This window comes from Cariama cristata, unplaced genomic scaffold (assembly GCF_000690535.1).
Source record: "Cariama cristata isolate BGI_N322 unplaced genomic scaffold, ASM69053v1 scaffold44164, whole genome shotgun sequence".
NCBI lineage: Eukaryota > Metazoa > Chordata > Aves > Cariamiformes > Cariamidae > Cariama > Cariama cristata.
This window is the reverse complement of record NW_009615480.1, coordinates 13693-32902: the sequence shown is the minus strand read 5'-3', so window position 1 is coordinate 32902 and position 19210 is coordinate 13693. Positions and strand designations below refer to the sequence as shown.

At 37.9% G+C, this 19210-nt stretch overlaps 1 protein-coding gene across 2 annotated transcripts in view; it reads left to right on the top strand.

The window, feature by feature from the left end:
• Positions 1 to 577: 577 nt before the first annotated feature.
• Positions 578 to 19210, top strand: part of ZFAND4 (zinc finger, AN1-type domain 4) — a 20620-nt gene continuing 1987 nt past the window's right edge. Inside the window, exons 1-9 of one of the 2 annotated variants that reach the window (XM_009699800.1) lie at positions 578 to 761; positions 7885 to 7960; positions 8055 to 8122; positions 8636 to 8822; positions 9264 to 9303; positions 12966 to 13142; positions 13968 to 15149; positions 15771 to 15825; positions 18181 to 18295. In XM_009699800.1, coding sequence (XP_009698102.1) covers positions 578 to 761; positions 7885 to 7960; positions 8055 to 8122; positions 8636 to 8822; positions 9264 to 9303; positions 12966 to 13142; positions 13968 to 15149; positions 15771 to 15825; positions 18181 to 18295 — 2084 coding nt within the window. Of the gene's footprint in view, positions 762 to 7884; positions 7961 to 8054; positions 8123 to 8635; positions 8823 to 9263; positions 9304 to 12965; positions 13143 to 13967; positions 15150 to 15770; positions 15826 to 18177; positions 18296 to 19210 lie in introns of both variants that reach the window. The other variant, XM_009699801.1, reaches the window with a different exon arrangement.

Below are 19210 nucleotides of genomic sequence, written 5' to 3'. Positions count from 1 at the left end.
CCGGGGCCGGGGCTGGACCAGGCCGGCAGGAGCGCGGCGCTGCCAAGGGGACAAAGCTGCCCTCTTCTCTTCTTCCTTCCCCGAACCCGGACAAGTCCCAGTTTTTATTATGTCTTTCTAGAGTTTTTCTCCAGCTCTGACCCTGCTGAGGGCTCAGCCCTTGACAGGAGGCTTTGGGCGTTAATGTCGCAGGTCAATAACTCATGGTTGTCGTGTCGCTCATGGAAACAAAATAGAAATAATAAAGGTAGTAGATAGGACCTGGAATGCTGGCTGAAACTAGACTCCTAAAACTACAATGTTACTATTATCGTATGTGGCTATCTATTGCACGACCTAGATTGTAATTTATTAGAATGCTTCTTAAAAGCTATTTTATTTTTTGTCAAGAATAAATTAAAACTCTCTGTAACAGCTACATTCAGATGTTGTTAGAACTATGCTTGTTTGCTTCATAGGTGAAAAATCTCAAACATGAACAGCAATGCACCACACCTGTCCTCAAAGCTGACTTGGCTAGAAGTGGAATGTAGTTTCCTGACAGATCTTCTTACAAGGAAGTTGTAAATCCTTTGTAATGGCCAACAAGAAAGAGCCTCCTTTTTTCAATGAAGACAATATGGGACCATTTCACTACAAGCTTCCTTTTTATGAAACTATGGAGCTCTTCATTGAAACGCTCACAGGAACATGCTTTGAACTGCGAGTTTCCCCCTTTGAAACAGTTATTTCTGTGAAAGCTAAAATTCAAAGACTGGAAGGTACTATTCTCTCTTATTTCAGCATAAACTTTATCACTTTAGAGGAAGTCTTGTTTTACAAATTTTAATTGTTAAAATCAAACCAGATAATTTAAATGACTCAGTAGTATGTACGTAAACTAGATGCTCGGTTTATCGCTTAGGTTTAATTGGAATGGAGTTGTTTCTCTGTTCTTTCCTTTTCCTGTCAGTTCATGGCTTAGAGTTCACTAGAATTGGTACTTTCACTCTTTTTTTTTTTTAAAATATCATTACTAAGATAAATCTTAAAGTCTATGGTGAATCATTAATTGGAATCATTAATTGTTTTGATATTATGTGAGAGATAGTATTTTTGATGTTGAAACGATTCTCTGACATAAGTTGTTTGTTAACTAGCAGAGTTACAACTTGAGCCTTGCAGTATGTCTGTATTGCAACTCTCTGAGCGTACGTTAAACAAAGTGCTATGGTTGTTACTACTTAGGTTAGTCAGTTCATGGTTTGTTTATGATACTGCAATCACAAGAGCAACTGCAGTGCAGGCAAATCCCAAAGGCTGCCTGAAGTTACTGTTTTGAATTTTGTTTAGGTGGGTGATCTTTTACTGGTAGAGGTCTGGATGAGCAATGCTTTGTCTTGAAGTGGTGAACTTGGCACATCTTGCAAAGTGAAAACCTTCTTTAAGTTATGAGGCCAGTCCTGGTGCTAATGCAAGGAGGAAAGATGTAGGTTAGTCCTCTCTCACCCTTTTCCCTCTACGATGAGAGTGTTCCTGCATGGAAGAGTATGATTTGAAATATGTATGGATACATACTTTAGCTGCTTTGAAGCATTACATCATCTTTCTCACTTTGGAGGAGTTGAAGGACTGTGTAGCTGCACAAGCTGAGAGTACTAGAGTTCCTAATTTTAAGAAAAAAGATCATCTCTTTCCCCAGTGTACATCTACACATTTTTCGTGCTTCTGTCTGTGTGGAACCCACCCTCTGGGAGAGGTAATTTGATGCTTTAGTCTTGAATCTAAGATACTTTCCTCCTCTTATGGAAATCTGTGCTAATGGATGAAAAAAAAGTAGCTGGCACAAGTCTTAAAACACAGAAGCATTGCAACAATAGGAGTGACTTTTTGCTAGCAAGGTCATATAGTAGAAGCTCCACCATGCAGATAACTAGAGTTTACATCAGTGTAGCTACATTAGTGCAGCTATGTCGATATGCTTTTGTTTCCTGTGGACAGGACCATAATTAGTCACAAGTCAGAGAATATGTTGAAATGCTCCTGGAGGCTAGAGGTGAAATAAGAAAAGGAAAGGGGTTTTCTTCTCCATGATTGAACATAGGTGTAGGAGAAATGCAAGCAAATATATGATAAAATGCTAACTAGGAGTGAATTAAAAGGGAGCATAGGCAACAGAGTACAGGAGAAGGCAGGCTATCTGGACAGTATAGATGAAGGAGTGAGCTTTAAAGGATGCATGAAGAGACCAGTGGGAGATGTGAGGAAGAGGAATTTGAATTTTTTTGTAGTTCAAAATGGGAGATTGCGAGTAGACATTGAATTACACCTACAGCTTATTATTGAAGGCTGAGTGTGCCTAGCTTACAAAAGTATCATAATTTCTTATTAGAAGAACAGATCAGTAATAAAGTTATAATATTGCTTACTCAGAATTTTGTTCACATGTTGTAGTTCATAGCATGATAATGTAATTAATGGCTTAGGTGCCTGCTGTATAGACTTAATTATTAATAAGCAAATTTCATTAAAACACAGAAGATAAGAGTTCACTGGTGCTTATCATTGAATTGTTAGAAGTCAGTTGATGTACCTTGATACTCCAGGACAGGGTTAAAATATCTGTAATGTCCTGATTAGTATGATTTATGGGAGACAGAGTGAAAACAGATTGATCGACTGTGGATGAAGGGGACAGATACACAATGACAAATTCATTTTATGTTGTATTTGGGGTTGCTATTGCGTGTAAAATAATTAATGACTTTTCAGTGGCAAAGTTCATATTATAGTGCACAATTCAAGCAATGAATGACCCAGGTGGAACGAAAATCCTGAAGTCATTTTGCTGTTGTGATTTAGCATGGGAAGCAGAAAGCTTACATCTGTTCCTGTTTCTGCTGCTGGTTTTCACTTTTTGTTACTGTATCATGTAAACTTTCATGGGTTGTGAACCTCTGTCATTGAACCTGTACATCTGGCTGGAGAATGCCTGCTACGCTGCTGGGAGACTATATAGGGTCCCTAGTATGCGTATTGTCTCCATGGACTCATTTGAGTGTTGAGGATGATGGTATGTAAGCATACGAAAAGACAAGTTTTGGGAAAATGATAAGACCTGAGATCTCCAAGAACAAAATCTAGAATTGTATCAGAAATTAACAAATTTGTTCAAATGTCACCAATGCCTCTAATTGTGAGAGGCTAATAATGAAACTAATTCAAGATGAACCGATCTTTGTCAACAACTGGAATATCAATAGCTGTAGACTGCACTGTAATAAGATAGGATACTATGGATGGCATGTTAGGAATTTTGTATACTTCTGATACTGTTTGTCATTCTTGGTGGCTGTTTAATGATCTGATATGGAAGGGGTTTGTTTAGACAGCTGTAGTAGCCATTGGTACCTTATTAAGAAAGAGCTCCAGATCTCCAGCTTTCTTTTTCCAGTTGGTTTTGTCAGTAAAGAATATGGGTAAAAATTTATTAATGGGTTCTAATGTGTCTGAAATTTCAGTGCAAGTCTACTTGTAAATTGAAGTTAAAGCAGACCTGATGTGTGTTTGGATCAGATCCAGGCATTTGTCTGCAAATATGTTCCAGGCAAAGTAAGCAGTTGGTATCTAAAAATTTATATCTGTTATAATGTTGACTTTGGAGCCACCCAGGCTAAATTAGCTCCTAGTCTCAGATTCACTGAATGAGCCTTTTAAAATGGTACACTGGAGAAGAAACAGCTCCCTTTGTCTCTACTGGTGACATAAAAGCTAGAGTACACACAGCCGGGAGCATAGCATAGTGTTGCCAGCAGTGCTACCTACTCCATTAGTTTTACTTGCTGTTGATTATTTGTATTTGAAAGCAGGATCATATGTTGATGGACATGGATAGGATGGTACCTGAGCTTCAAGGTGACGTGAAAGACTGAGCCTTAACACATTAATGGTACTTAAAAATAGCAGGATTTAATTGAAAGAGGAAATAGCATTTGTTGTTTTAACTGAGAGGATCTCTTCTTGACTCCTCCATTGCACAAGTCTTTGTAGCTGCTGGGCTGGACAAAGTTTACTGTTCTTCATTCGGAAACACCAATTATTATATTGAATTTTATAGAAGGAACATTCAGATAGTGTATTGCTACTAGTGGTTAATTCTTTCATCTGTTAAAGAACCATGGATAATATCTGTAAACATGTTTGTTCAGTAAGATAGGATTGAGTCTCAAGGAGTAGGTGGGGTTTGGAATTTGGTGTTGGGATTTGGTAGTAGTAGTAGTATTATCATCCTGTGGGAATTAATTTACATTCTACAGTATGGAGTGTTAAGGCCTTCATTTGCATAGCTAGCTTTAACGTAAGGAAAAAACAACTCAGTCATGACTTGTTCAGTGACTGCTTGCAACTGAATTTTATGATCTCTGTATGTGGAAACATCTGTCTTTTGAGACAGATTTTAGATGAAAATTTAGGTGTTCTCTTATTCTTGTATTGTAAAGGGGAAAAACAGAACTAGCTTTCAGAGTACATCTTAATTTGGAATATTTGTGTTCAGTAGGGAATGAAAGATGCAACAGTAATTTTGTTGTACCTGTGTATACTCTCAATTCATCATGAGAGTTATTTTTCTTTGATCTTTTTGCTGTCATTATTTTGCTGCCTATGTACAGCAGCTTCACCTTAAGTGAAAGGAACTGGATGAATATCAAGCAGGCTTCTTTTGGATGTGGTAATTTCTTTCAGTATTCTGAATTCAGAGTGTGTCATAGTGATATTTATTACTACTTGTGTTAGAAAATAGCTATGCTTTTGTCAGGACTGGAGTAAGTGGACTGCATAAGTGTAATGAGTTCTTAACAGAACCAATCTTGCTTTTCTTCTTTCTACTACTATGTCTCCTGCTTGCTTTGTCATTTGCCTGTTCACTGTGCTGATAGAGACTAGAAGTTCATTAAGCTTTTTTTTAGGCTTGTCCCTTGTCTGAGCTGGGAAAACATTCCTGCAAATGCTAGCTTGTGCCCAGATCAGATGGTTAAAGCAGCATCTGGAAGGTCTAAATAAGGTCACCTTTGTCAGGAAATTTTGTGGGCCTGTATTCAGTTACTGGTGACTGGCTGTTGTTACAGTCTCCTCTTTGTCAGTTGCTAGGATAAAGAGTAGGTCAGCACTGACCACCATTTACACTAACGTAGCTTACTGTTGTGCAAATGAAAGCTGGGGGGTTTGACAGTTATGAACATGGTTCTGCCGCTGTAAGTTGTGAACCTTTGCACCACTTCCCTAGTGTAGCTGGTTTGTGAGGGGAAAGTAAGACTGTCAGCCCAGCCTTGCTGTAAGCAGGAACAAAATGTAAATGTTTAGGAACCTCTCCAGCAATTTCAACATCGGATGAAAGATAAGTACACTGTTTGAACTTTGACTTTGAAATGTTTGTGGTGTTTTTAAACATAGCAACCTTCTACCCACAGTATAAAATCAAGCCTGTTCTGAAATTTACAGGGGGTGGTTTCTGGGTCAGGCTTGACCACATCAGTTTCTCTGGTAAGCAGACTTAGTATGCCAGAGAGAAGAGTAAAGAAGTGAAGCTTAAGGGTATATCTGATACACTGCTTCAGAGACAGGATAGAGTACCAACTTCTCTCCTCCCCCCGTTTTAGTAGGTCACATTGTCAGCGCATCTGCAACCATTTCAATAGACAGTCTGCAGACTCTTCTGTCTTCCTGTAGCATCACCTGGCTAGCCCACTTCCATTTGAGCATTGAGATGTAGCTTATTGCCCTACTTTCTTCTCTTCTTGGTACTGATTTAGAGCAGGCCAGTGATACAGTTACGTGCTACTTAGGGAGAGGGCATAGTGGGTGGGTATCTTGCAGTTCTCATTATTGTTGCCAATTCTACATGCTGATCCCATGTGCAAATGCCTCCTCAAGAAAGCCTTACTACAATCCAGAAAAGGGTCAGCTGATGCATATTTTCCTACACCTGAACCTATGAAGCACATACCATTTCCTCTGTGTATAAATACAGAATTTTTAGAAAGCAGCATAAAAGGGAATTAGTAATAAAGACTTGTCTGTTTCCCGTTACATCAGAGTATAGTCTTTTCATCTGTTCATTTCATCAAAAATACATTGTCATTGTTAAATGAACAAAAAGATGTTTCACTGCAGCACTGCCAGTTGCAAGCCAGCCTTTTTATGAAATACTCTCTCAGTTCATCAAAGTAATTGGAAATTGCTCCTTGGAGGCTGCTGAAACTACAACAAATGCAGACAGTAATGAATGTTTGTAATCAGAAGACTGCAAAACAACACAGAAAAGAACTTCACTGTAGACTCGCTGGCTGTTGCCAGCTTGTTCTTGTTTTGCTTACACTGCAGACTTGAAACATAACCAATAACCAGTTATTAAATAGCTGGCAGTGTAGTAGCAATTACGTTAGTCTACTATATGAACGTATTCCCCTCATAAATGTCTTGTGGACTTCAGAGGATACAAGATTCACGTTAAATGCTAAGTGAAGTTGTGCTCGTCATTCATAAAAGAGAAGATCTAGATGTGAGCTGTGGTGAGAAAAAGAAATTGTCATCCTCTCTAAAACTTGAGTAACAATGACAGTTCTTCCAAAGTGCACTCCCTCTTCTGCACTGGGATGTCCATTTAGCATGTCTCCTACTTCCTTGTTGTGTCTGCTCAGACTTACCAGAATCTGGTCCCCTTTTCTTCCCTTGCTGGTGATTGGTGGTGGTAGCTTTGTGCCCTTCCTCCAGCTGGGAAGGGGCTACTTAACTGACCTTTTGCCACAGCTTGTTAAGCACTCTTGCAAGCCTTGGGAAGCTGAGATGTTTTTGGAAACCACCTGGAAGACACTGGTCTTTGTGTTGCCCTCTTGCCAGATGTATTTTGGGAAGTCTTACTGTGTAGCATTGCTACTTGTATCTCCTTTTAAGTATCTGAACATGCAATGAATAAAAGTATAAGATAAGGTGATTTTAACGTAACCTTTTGGAAAATATAGCTTTTGCTTCTTAGTCTGAGGAGTAGTGTTTAGACCTTTTTGAAAAATAGTTCTTAGCTTCTATAGATTTTCATTTTAATTACAATTTGTCAGGAATGCACAGTGAGATCATAATTACCTGAATTTCACTAGACAAATTGAACAACAGTACTTCTTTTTGATACTGAAGGGAAGTTTATTTTTTTTTCCCCAAAGGCAAACAAGACAGCTATTTCTCTTCCTATTAGCCTTAATTATTTTTTTTCTTTTTGTGATCTGACATGTCTCATCCTTTCATAACTGTCCTGCTGTCTTGGTTTGTATTCTATCTAAAATTTGGAACTTTCAGGTTCCAAACCAAGCAGCAATAAAAACACTTTTACAGTTGTCACCGCTGTATTAGAGCTGCCACCAGTTACTTTAATGCGACCTTGTCTTTACTGTGAGTAATACAGAATATCAGTCTGTGATTAAAATATTCAGCAGTTCTGTAGATAGAAGTTTTTTCCTGTTTTTCCTGCCAGTAGGCATAAAGCTCTGAGGTACAGGTAACAGGAAAAAAATGTTGTTCATCTGATGACTGGAAAAGAGCAAGTATTCAATAAGCCTGAAGCAATTGAATACTTCTACAGACCGCTTGTTGAACCTAAAGATTGAACTCTGTGTGTGAACACAAGCCTGCTGAAAGTCTTAACTTTGTTCTTAATAAGTATGTGGGAGGTTGGATATCATGACTGAAGGCTGTTCAAGTGCCTGTCCTTGTCCTGCTTCCTCTGTCTTTTTCCTCTGTGATCCACTTTCTTGCATCTTCTCCATTACTCCCACATTCTTCAAAAAGCAAAACTGCCCGAAAGCCCTCCCACCAAGCTCCAATTTTAATGGTCTTTTGTTTGTGTATTTTGTTTAGGTATTCCTGTCTCTCAGCAGCACTTAATTTGGAACAATATGGAACTGAAGGATGACTATTGTTTGAATGATTATAAGTAAGTATAGAATAAAATTGCAATTAATGTTTCTAAGTGATTGTTAGCATAAGCAATAGAAAATGCTACAAAAATTATTTATTGTTATTTACAGCATTTCAGAAGGCTGCACTCTGAAGTTAGTTCTGGCTATGCGAGGTGGACCTATTAACACTAGAAGAGGTATGTGTTAACTCAGTTAAAAATAGTGGTTTTCATGCAACATCTTATAACTATAGACAGCTTCTCTTAGCTAAGCATTTTAGATGAACATACTTAACAAAAACAGAGGGATTTTTTCCATTTTTCTTCTGTAGCATACAGAGTACCCCATCCTTTTCATTTCGTTTACCCTTAGTTTAGCAAGTATCTTTGTATGTATAGATTAATCAAGTCTTAAAATCAGCAATTCTTCTCCTGCAGAAAAAATGATACTGTAATGCTGTTATACAAATAGCTTTTAAAATCTGGTTCGTAAGAATCAGACATTGGTTCAGTCTGATGATAAACTTGGTTGTGTGGATTGTCTATAGAGGAACAAAAATGGAGAAATCCCCTTGATAATTGTCACTTGGAAAAAACTTGGTATATCTTCTAGGTTGGGAACTCCCATTGTAAACTGAGATGAGCTGTCAAAGGTAATCAAAACAATAATAGTAATAATTTGGTTTTATTCTGTTTTTTTTCTCTTTGTAGTTCCTGTGGAAGACCCTATCAGGGAGATGGCTGAATACATGGATCCCACTCGAGATGACATCTGGGAGAAAGGGCCATCCAACAAACAAGTTACCTTCTTAGTATATCGAGAAGGAGATCAGTTGAATTTCTTCCGTGTGGTAGACCGGGGAGATGGCACTTTAACACCATTATCTGAATCTTTGAGGTAAAATTGGTTTTAGTCTTTTTATTATTCTTCAAAAGGGGGGTGCTCTATGATTTTTCAGCTTTGTTGACTTTATCAGAAGCATATCTGGAATACTACAGAAATGGTGCCTTAAGGGCTACTAAAGGGCTGTAACTAGGTGGCCTAACAACACAGTAGTGCTTTGTGGTCAGTGATCATGCTGACAGTCGTCTGTCACTGTGTGTGCCAATAGAGTGTGATAAAGCTGGCCTCGTGCTTAAGGCAATTCTCAACATTCCAGCCCTTTCTAAAAGGGAACATTTCACAGGAGAGTCAATTTGTCAATAAAGATATTAAAAACTTTTGCTAAGTACTTTCTTTCCTATCTTAAGGCATTTGTTTTGTTTTATAAACATTTCTCTATTCACAGCATAAACTTTCTTTTTCATATGGATATAATTTGACCAAATGATTAGTCAGGAAGATAGTAGATTGGCAGTGCAAAATCCTGAGAGGGTTTGTCTGAAGTTTCAGAGAAACTGGGAGGGTTTTGGTGTTGTGTTTTGTTTTGTGTTGGGGTGGGGGGGATGTTTTTTGGTTTGGGGGTTTTTTGGTTTTTGGTGTGTGTGGGGGTGGTTGTGGGTTGGTTTGGTTTTTTAATACGCTGAAATAATTACCAATAGAGTTAGTCTGTGGACATAATTAGGCCTCAGATTAGTTACTGTTCAGGTACCAAATTTGTGTCAATCACTGTCCCAGAATCTAAGTACTCTTGTCATCAGAAGAGCAAGTATGTCACTTAAGCTACTCCATTGTAGTAAAGAGATTAGTAGTCTTTTTCCTAAAGCTGTCAAAATTGATAATATCTATTAAAAATTATTGGATTCTGTCTTTATACTGCAGCTTTTGGGTAGGTTTTTTTATCCCTGAAGAACTTAAATATTTGTACATTTGTAAGGAAAGGAGACCCTATTCTGGGGACTAGCTGCACTTTCTCCAAGACTAAGGCTTGCACTGTTTTAAGTAACTGTTCTTGTTCCTGTTTGCAAAGTGAAAGCAAGAGCTTTGTACTGGGTTTATATTCAGTGTGTTTATATTCAGAGTGATATTATTCTTATAAACTTTTATAAGAGATCTGTGCTTAAAAACTGCAGGATGAATGAAATATCAAGGTTGAATTCCCACATCATTACACAGAGTGGAAAGAACTAGTGTTTGATATACAATTACTGGAGGGAAAGAAGAGGAAAGATACAAATATTTTAGATTTATGATTGTATCTTTCAGCCCCTGCACTCGTTTTCAGTAAATAGCCACATATGATATTGTGTGTAGATTTGAAATAGCTAAAAACCACCATCATCTGTAAGAATGGAGAAGCTTGCTGCTGCATTGGGCTAGATACACCTCTGGAAAGAGGAGCAGGCAGGTGTAATTCCTGTTCTCACTGATACCCTGCCTATTACCAGATTGTTCCCTTTTACCTTTTAACTCCAAAGAACATCCAAACCAATCCAAAGAGCTAGGACTGTGGATACTATACTGTGAGCTGATGCAAGGAGTTGTCAGAAGGAGCTTGAAATTTCATTTTTCAGCATAATGAACTCCCTGGTATCTGCCTACATGTTCAAATTGATGTGTGTGTGTGAAGATTTTTTTTTTTCCTCATTCAAAACTAGCATGGGCAATTGTCTGAAAGTCTTAGTGCTTTTCAATTAGGCAATCCTAGCGTATAAATTAAATAGTACTTTACTTGAGATTGACTAAACATAACAAACCAGAGGAATAAACCATACTCTTTTGGCTCTTGCAAGGTATCTTGGTAAGCCTTTCAAAGTACAACAGCATGTATAAAAGTCAAATACATCATGCTTAAGAAATGTGTTATCACTGGTCAAATGATTCAGTTAGGTTGGAAGCTGCCTGAGTTGAAAACATTCAGCTTGAGTTGTTTCTCTTCCTCTATGCTTTCTATAGTAGTTCATTTATTAACTTTTCTACTAGAGCAGAGAGTAATTTGGCAGGAAGGGAGGGGCGGAGCAGGGAAAGAAATCCTAATTTTTGAATTTGTTATTATGGCTGGGTCAGACTTGGTGAGAAATGGAAAAAGCAGCAAAAGGAGGAGAGAATGGACACAAATCAGACCTTTTCATTTAATCTTTATGGAGGAAGGCTGTGAATCACTCTGAATACTAGTATTTTCCACACTGACAGTTAAATGTGTTTGTATGTGTGGGTATACTGGACACTGAGCATTTTGAGACACTTGTTTATCAGCTTTTCTCACATTGCTTATGTGTGGAGCAGAATTTAGTGACTGAAATTTAGAAGACAGACATTGGTTTTGGTGTTTATAGTTCTCCAGATAATTTTATTTTATCTGTGTTTAAGGTAATGGTTGAAACTTGACAAGGTGTAAATACGTGCAATTATTATTGTCTCTGGATTAAAAGAAAATTGAAGTTGTGGTAGAGGACTGGCAGACACTGGTGTCAATAGAGTTTCAGCAAGCTACTGATTGTTTTTGAGGCATGCATTTTACAAGCAATACCTCAGGAATTTTGAAACCTATGGACAAAGTAAATGTAAAATTTACTCACTGGAAAGTGGACTAGAAGTATTATCAAGAACAAAGCTCCCTGTCCAACTTTTGTAATTTTTACAGTCATGTTAAAGCAAAAAATTCTTTTGTTACTCCTTTTTTTAGTGTTTTTGGCTCCTATTTAGCCAGAAAATGCAAGAAAAAGGATAACAATTCTTTTTGCTTTAAAAGAAACCAAACAAAAAACCAACCAAATATGTGAGACAATACTGCTTTTCTTTCTATCTTTACCTTGAAGAAAGGGAAGTTCAAAGAATTATTTTGAGTTGATGACTTAAGTCTTTGCAGAGTAAAAAATCTGAAATGCTTCTTCAGTGTTGAATCTTTACCAGGAGAGGCATGTAATATGCATGCTAACTGTCCTCATATGGAGCTGTTCAGGTTTTAGTAAGAAATGACTGGATTATTTTGCTGACTCTTACATTGAATTTGCTGCCATCTTGCTCTTAAAGATCTGTCTCCCAGCTGTGTTGCCTTTGGAATTTTGCTACATTTTAGGAAATGGATTTGGAGAGTCAGTGCAAAAATACTGGCTCTTGACTAAGGGCAGCAGAATATTTCCAAGGATCAGGTAAGATGCCAGCTCTAGTGAAACAATTTTCTTTTTTTTTTTTTGAGTACTGATTTTCTCATGACCTTTAGTTCTTCCTTGGTCTCTTTCAGAGAGTAGAAACTTTAGTTAAATCTACCTTAAATCTACCAAGACATTTGTATGAACTGACTGACTGTCACGATTTCTAGATGCTGACAGCCTAATGGAAGAATTAAAACACTCTTTAAAATGTACGATATACAGCATTGAAATTGCATCAATTTGTAATGAATTGGACACTCCTAATGGTTCTTTCAGTTCACAGTCAAATGTTGGATGTGTGTTAGTGATCAGTGCTTCATTGCTTCATAAGAAAAACAAGTCAGATACTGACTTTAAAACATTGAGTGTTTGCATTCTGTTAGAATACAGAGTGGAAAAGGGCAATGTGATGCTAATTTCCAGTCACTACTGAGTTAAAATGTTTTGTCTTGGGACTAACAATTCTAATCTGTTTGTTTTTTTCCAAATGTGAGACTCTTTGGAAACCTAAACTGATCCTTTTTTATTTTTTTTTATTTTGAAAAGGAGAAATAGAATATCACATCCACATGGGTGACCCCTCCATTTCCATTTATGGTGAGAACACCCCTCAGGATGGATAGAAATTTGGACTTTCCTTCCATGCCAGTGTCTGGTTAATTGGAAAACTGATCAGCTTGTTGTCTGAGTCACACAGTTAACAGCTTTGGCCATACCTTCAGGAGACATTTGTGGAACGGGATATCCCCTGTGTGGGGAAAATATATAGTGAGTGTGAACCAACTGTATATGGTATAACAACTTCCCAGAAGCGTGGCTATTTTCTGATTTCAGCATCATCACTTTGTGTGAGCATCTTATAAAGAATGCTTATGTGCTAAAATGAATGGGTTTGAAATGTTTTTGCATACAGTTTTACACAATGCTTTGTCAACAGATCAGCTACGGATATGACTTTCTAGTTGTGAGAATACATTGAAAACATAATTAAATTGCTTGATTAGAGGGTGAACACAAACTTTCTTTTATTTTCAGCGGTGGTTCAGTTTATAATTTATATGCTGATGATGAAGATGAGACAGAGGCATCACCTTCTGGCCAACAGATTATTGAGAATTCAATTACTATGAATAAAATGAAACTGCTCAAGGCAAAGATGGAGAACATGAATCTGAGCAGGAAGGTGAAGTTGTGGTTTCAGTTTTTCTATTGTAAAATGGCTTACACTTTCTTAGCACTGCTTTTCTAAAAAGCAGGTCAGATACTTTGCTGTCTTGGGAGGTGAAGTGATCAAGGGTGGATGATTTCTTACCTGTTGTTTAAGTAAATGCTATTGTATAAATGTTCTGCTGTGGGATGTTGGCTTTACTTGGATCTACCTGTCCACATTCAAAGAATTCACTACTGGTCCTGGATTTGTGTGGGTGGTTCTTTTAGGTGTGTGGGGTTTTGGAGGGATTTTTTTTGTTTGTTTAGTTGTTTTTTTTCCCCCTGATACTTTAAGTAGTATTGTTTTGCGATACTGCTCTGGTAAAAATCAGTGTTTCTCTTAAATGAAACTTAATTAGGAATACTGTAACTGAAAAGCCTATGAAGTTAAATATGAGAATGAGATTACCTAGAAGATAAAACGTTATGTTGGTGTTCCTGTCTGTCTAGGTTACATAGATGTAAAATGAAGATACTATACTTTCTTTCATTGTTCTTCTTGTTTGAGACCCTAAGCTCTTTTGTATAACTAACTTGGCGTTCTGGCTTTCCTTTTCTATTCCTCTGATGTGTGGCCTATTTACTTAAAAAGCCTTTTCTGAATATAATCTTTGATTTTATTATTCAGTTGTTAGGGTGAAGTCTTGATGGCTAATAACAGATGAGGGAGTAGAAAGAATGATTTTGTCCTTTCTGGCTTTACACTGTCTGAATTCCTGGGAATATGATCTCAGTCAGGTCTTTGAATGCAACCATAATTGAAACACCTAATTGTTGTGTGTGGTTTTTGTTTTAATAGCCTAAGAAAACTGTCAAGGTGAAACCTCGTCCTCCAATGGCTCCTCGACCATCTAGTGGCTCAGTGGCTGCTGCTCGTCACCGTTTTTTAAGAGTACTCCCCCATATTGGACAGTCCTGCCTACCTCCTCCTGGGAATTCATATCACTCAGAGTCTTCCCAAAATGCACTTTCAGCATTGGCTACTTTGGCCACTGCTGGTAGAACAATGCCATCCACAACTAATGACTTTCTTAGGGAAGATGACACTTGGCAGAGCAGCTCTTGGTCTCAGTCAGTTAGTAGCATCAGGTTACCACCGAAAATATCTCGTGTTGAACTAGAAAATGCAAAACTACCTGCAAATAGTATTCTGACTTCTGTTTCATCTCTGCCTGCAAATTCAGAAAAAGCATCTGAAAATGTGACCTCAACAAGTGAGGAGGATGCTATTTTGTTTCCGAATCTAACAAATGTAGAACTATATGGAACAGAAGAAAAACTTCTATCTGAAACGGATTCTTTTGCTTTGTTAACAGAAGCAAGCACCACTGAACAGTGTAATGAAATGTATGACATAGGAAAGGTGAACCCAGAACTTGAACTGTCTGATGGAGATGAAGAATCTAAGGTTGTAGAGCAACATAGAAAACCTATTAGCAAAGTGCTGAGCACTGCTGCAATAGGGGCTGGTCTTCTCAGTACTCATGAATTAAGTCCTCGGAAAAATCTGCTTTTGTCACCTCTTCGGTATTCTGCGCACGTGACTCATCACAGTTCTCTGAAGCCACAAGCACAACCTAAGTGCTTTGAGACTGGTAACTTGAGATCTACAGCCTCCCCAAATGTGCTTCAGTCATTGGAAGTCCATAGTATAGCAGACTCCTCTTTTTCTAGGACTACTAGATTTCGTAGTGTGAAAGTAGAGTCACTTGGCAAAAGACCTGATGTAATTTCTAAAGCAGAGGCTAGGAACATCACAGGTGTGTCTAACAAGGCATCCAAAGAACCTGTGAGTTCTGTAAGTAACTTTGGATTTCTGGCTTCACTGGCCCAAAGCGCAAACAGGGCAAGTTTACAGAGTTCCTGTGGGACAGGCAGGTTTCGGACTTCTGGTATTACACTGCCTACAAACTTGCAGCATTTTCAGGAAGAAAGCTTTAGGAAAACTGCTCCTCCAAATGAAGCTGCTGAATATATTCTAGTGAGTACTAATACTTCCAAAGAAATTGAAGTTTTCCTGTCTTTTCTGGTACTGGCATTATGAAAACTGTACTTTCATGTGTGTATCTGTTTTTTGAGGGAAGCCAGATGGGGAGGGGGAGGTCTACTTAAGTCCCTGATAGTCTTAAACTGCTTTCTGAATTCCCGTTGGTGTCTTAACTGCCTGTTTATCTAAACAGGTCCTAAAAGTAATTTTTCATAAAAATTAAAGTGGTTGTTCAGTTCACAACTAAAATTATTAGTTATTCTAATGATAGATTTATGGGTGTCTGTGTTTGAAGTGTAATCTGACTTCTGCTGCTGCTCACTAATTGTCATTTATTCCAAAGTTTGCCCTGCGACTGGCACCATATGTGCCTAGCTTCAGATCTCTAATGTACTTTGTTGTTTTGTTGTGTTAAGTGTGGGGACACTATTAAATGGTCATTTTGAGTAAGGCATTATATTGTGGAATTTTAAATTTTGTGTACGGAAGTTGTCTTGGACTCTTCATAGGTACATTGATTGATAAACATTGATTTCAAATAAGCTGATACCAGACTGCCTAACCATTTAATTTCCATCTGCTAGTAATTCCCTTGTGGAAATTTTTTTTTTTTAGTCTGCGCATGGGCTTGGAATGAATGGAACTATTGCAGCTGTAGGGCAAAGAGTAGGTAAGTAATGTGACTTAAATAATAATTGAAGATGACTCTTTAATCTCTCCTGATATATCACATATATAGAGGACAAGAATCATTTATCTTTGTAAGGCATATGGCTTTCAAAGTCCTTGCTGTATTACACTTCCATAGCATGGTATAACTTTTAACATTTTAAGCAATTCTTTAACATACAGATGTCATCCAGTTCTTAGATAGACATAACTGTGACTCTTTCCTAGCTTTTTTAATTACTTAATGAATCCCGCATGTCATCTGTAGACATAAACATGATTTTCTGCTCTGAGGTTTCCAGAAGATCAGTTCTGTGAATACTTCTGAGTGTACTAAAATTAGAGTCAAATTTATTGGTAGTGTTGTCTTTAGGATTGCAGCCTGAGCCAGAAACATTTGGCAAAAGAAAAGTGAAGAGAGGGCAATAAGGGCATGGATGCTGAAGATTACTCATATAGTGCAGATTTTTCTCTATTTTTTGCAGTGGGCATTATTCTTTCTACCCTAGTCTTGGTAACTGTGGAGTGGCTAATGCTTGACATCTACTGAAAACGAATGTGTTGTGCCTAAATATTAATGTCTTATGTGATTAATTCTCTTGGGAGGAATGGAATTGTCTAGATTAGTACTTTTAAAACTCTTAAGACAGTGAGCTAAAGATTCTCAGCACAATTAACTTTTCTTCCTCACATCTTTGACTTGCAGTTTAGGTTTTCTTTTCTTTCTGTATGACCTTAGGAAAAGAGAGGCAGGCATGTATTCCAGGATTTTAAGATCTAGGTATAGAGAAAGAGCTAGAAGACAGGTCTTCAAATAGCAGCTGAAACACAATAATACGGGAGCAAAAGCTGCCAAAATAGTGGATTGTGCCTTAGTTTCACAACTAGGGGTGCAGCTTTGAATTAGTAGTCAATTCATAAACAGATCTGTCCTTACCCGCTCCATGGTAGAAGAGGTGATACCCTAATAGCCAAGTCTACATGATGGGGAAGCCTCCTATCATCTGCATCATTTTGGATAGAACTTTGAAGAAGACACTCCTCTGGTGTATCTTCTGTCAGACAAAAGTGTGTTTTCCAAAAGGTTCCAGATGAGTAAGACAAAGTTAGTGTTGTCATATCATGCAGGCTTTTGAGAGAGAGGTGGCTGGTAATGATCAGTTGTGTAACTGACAAAGGACAGATTCAGTTTACATGTAATTGCTGTAGGGGCTGTAAATGTGAGGACAGGTGTATTGTTTTTTCTGTTTAAGTACAGTCCACAGGGAGGGCTGTCTTGCAGTTCTGTCTTCTTCTCACATTGGGGTAATAGATGCTTCTGAAATAGTGTGCTTTTGGATGATAAAATTGATAGCATGGACAAACACTGCCTGGAAGTCTCAATGCTAGATAGCAATGGGATAGCACTGTTTAGTAGTGATGCCTGCAATGTGTAGTGACTGCCTGGTGTTACTGTTGAATGTAGCCTGCTGTATCTTGGCTGAGAAGTGACTTTTGGAATTAAAGGTGTACTATACAAAAACTACTTCTGAACTCATGAGGTCATTTTTTGGGAGCATCCTGACCATACAGAGGTAGAAGCACTGAAAGAATGTTTGAGAGGATGTGTTGCTCACTTTTACTGTCCTAGCATATGGTAAATATGTATAAGCAAGTTGTGGACGAGGACCTTCTACAGAGGGAAGGAAGATGCCTTTTCTTTACATCTCTCCAGTTGACAAAGCAACAGCCAAGAATTACAGGGCAAAAAGACAAAGTAAAGTAAATTTTTAAATATAGAAATTTTATAAACATCCGCGAAGTGCCTTATGAAACCGTATAGCAAAATAGAGGCGTGTAGTCTAATAATGTACTTTTCTTGCAATTATGGAGTACCAGGAAGATTTTAAAATGTTGCAGTATTTATTTGGCAAACTTGAGTTATTAGCTACTGAATATACTAGATGCTAGGTACTTGAATGCCCAATTGATTCTTTGGAAAGCCGTCGCGTGCCGTGCTTTCTCAGTCACATTATGTGTTTTCATTTTTGCATTTGGAAGACCATTAGGAGATGTGTTTCTTGATTATTTCTTCTGTAACTTCTTGCTTATGTGAACTTTTAACAAGTGTTAAAAATAATGGGTCAAGTCCTCCGTTGTGCTGCCTCTTCCAGAGGTGTTCATAGGCTTGAGGTGTGTTTTCTGTTTCGGCTTTTGGTATTTTTTTTCCTCTCTGTTTAGGCTTTGGGGTTCCCACCTGAAGTATCCTAAGAAATGCAAAATGAATTTGGGTTTTAAGAGATAACATTTAACTAGTTTGTGATCAGGAATAAGTAAAAATAAAATGTCTTTGCTGTCTTTCTACCTCTGAAAGCAGGTGAAGCAACCCATCTTCCACTTGTGAATGGCTCAATTCAAGCAAGAAAGAAAATTACAAAGCATTGCTTTCTTTGTGGCAAGAAAACTGGATTGGCAACCAGCTATGAGTGCAGGTAGGCTGACCATATAACCAGCTGTTGTTTAAAACTGATAGCTGGGTTAACCAAAAGGTTTTCTGTGCTGCATGGTATTCCTTAAGCGTAGCAAATTAAAAGACAACCTTCAAAAAAGTTGCAATTCTTAGTTCAGCAAAACTCCAGTAATTAAAATTCAGGAATGTTGTACCTGTTCTGCTGTTGAGGTGTATGTTCTTCGAGGAAAATCAAGAAATGCAAGGTATCAGAATGCAAGACATCAGGAAATAAAGAACATGATTGCAATAAAAGAATGATGACATTTTGTACTGGTGTGGGGAGAACTTGCTACAGGTTTGTGTTCTGCAGAGTTTCACTAAAATAATTATATCGTTAACAACTTGAGGAAAAACTGGATTTGTAACAATTTTTCTGAAAATCTCCCTCAGATTTGGCCCTATTACAACACATCTGCACAGTTTGTGAATTTATACGAATTTGTATTTGACAACTTTTTGATTTTACATGTATTCTCTTCTAAGAGTTCAGTCACCTTTGAGCATCTAGAGCATCTCAAAAGCAGAATGCCAGAGTGCTGGTCCCCCAATTATGACTTGCAGACAACACAGTAAGACCTGACGCTTGGTGGTGATCACTGGAAACTTTAAAAAAACAATGACAAAAATGCACTTTCTCTGTTGAACTTTGTTCTCAAAGTATTGTTTCTCACAAGATATTCTTTTCTCAGTATCATTTCCCATGAGCTAGTCAAGGTTGGGAACTGCTGCACTGTGAGGGCTACATTTGAAGCTGATCTTGGTTCATGCCAATGAACAGCAAAATGAACAAGACTTCTTTCTGCCATTGGGGAATTGTGTTGGCGAGTTTTGGGGTGAGGAACTGCCTCCTTACTGACTCTTCAGTCTTTGATTTTTGAAACAGTTCTGGACACTG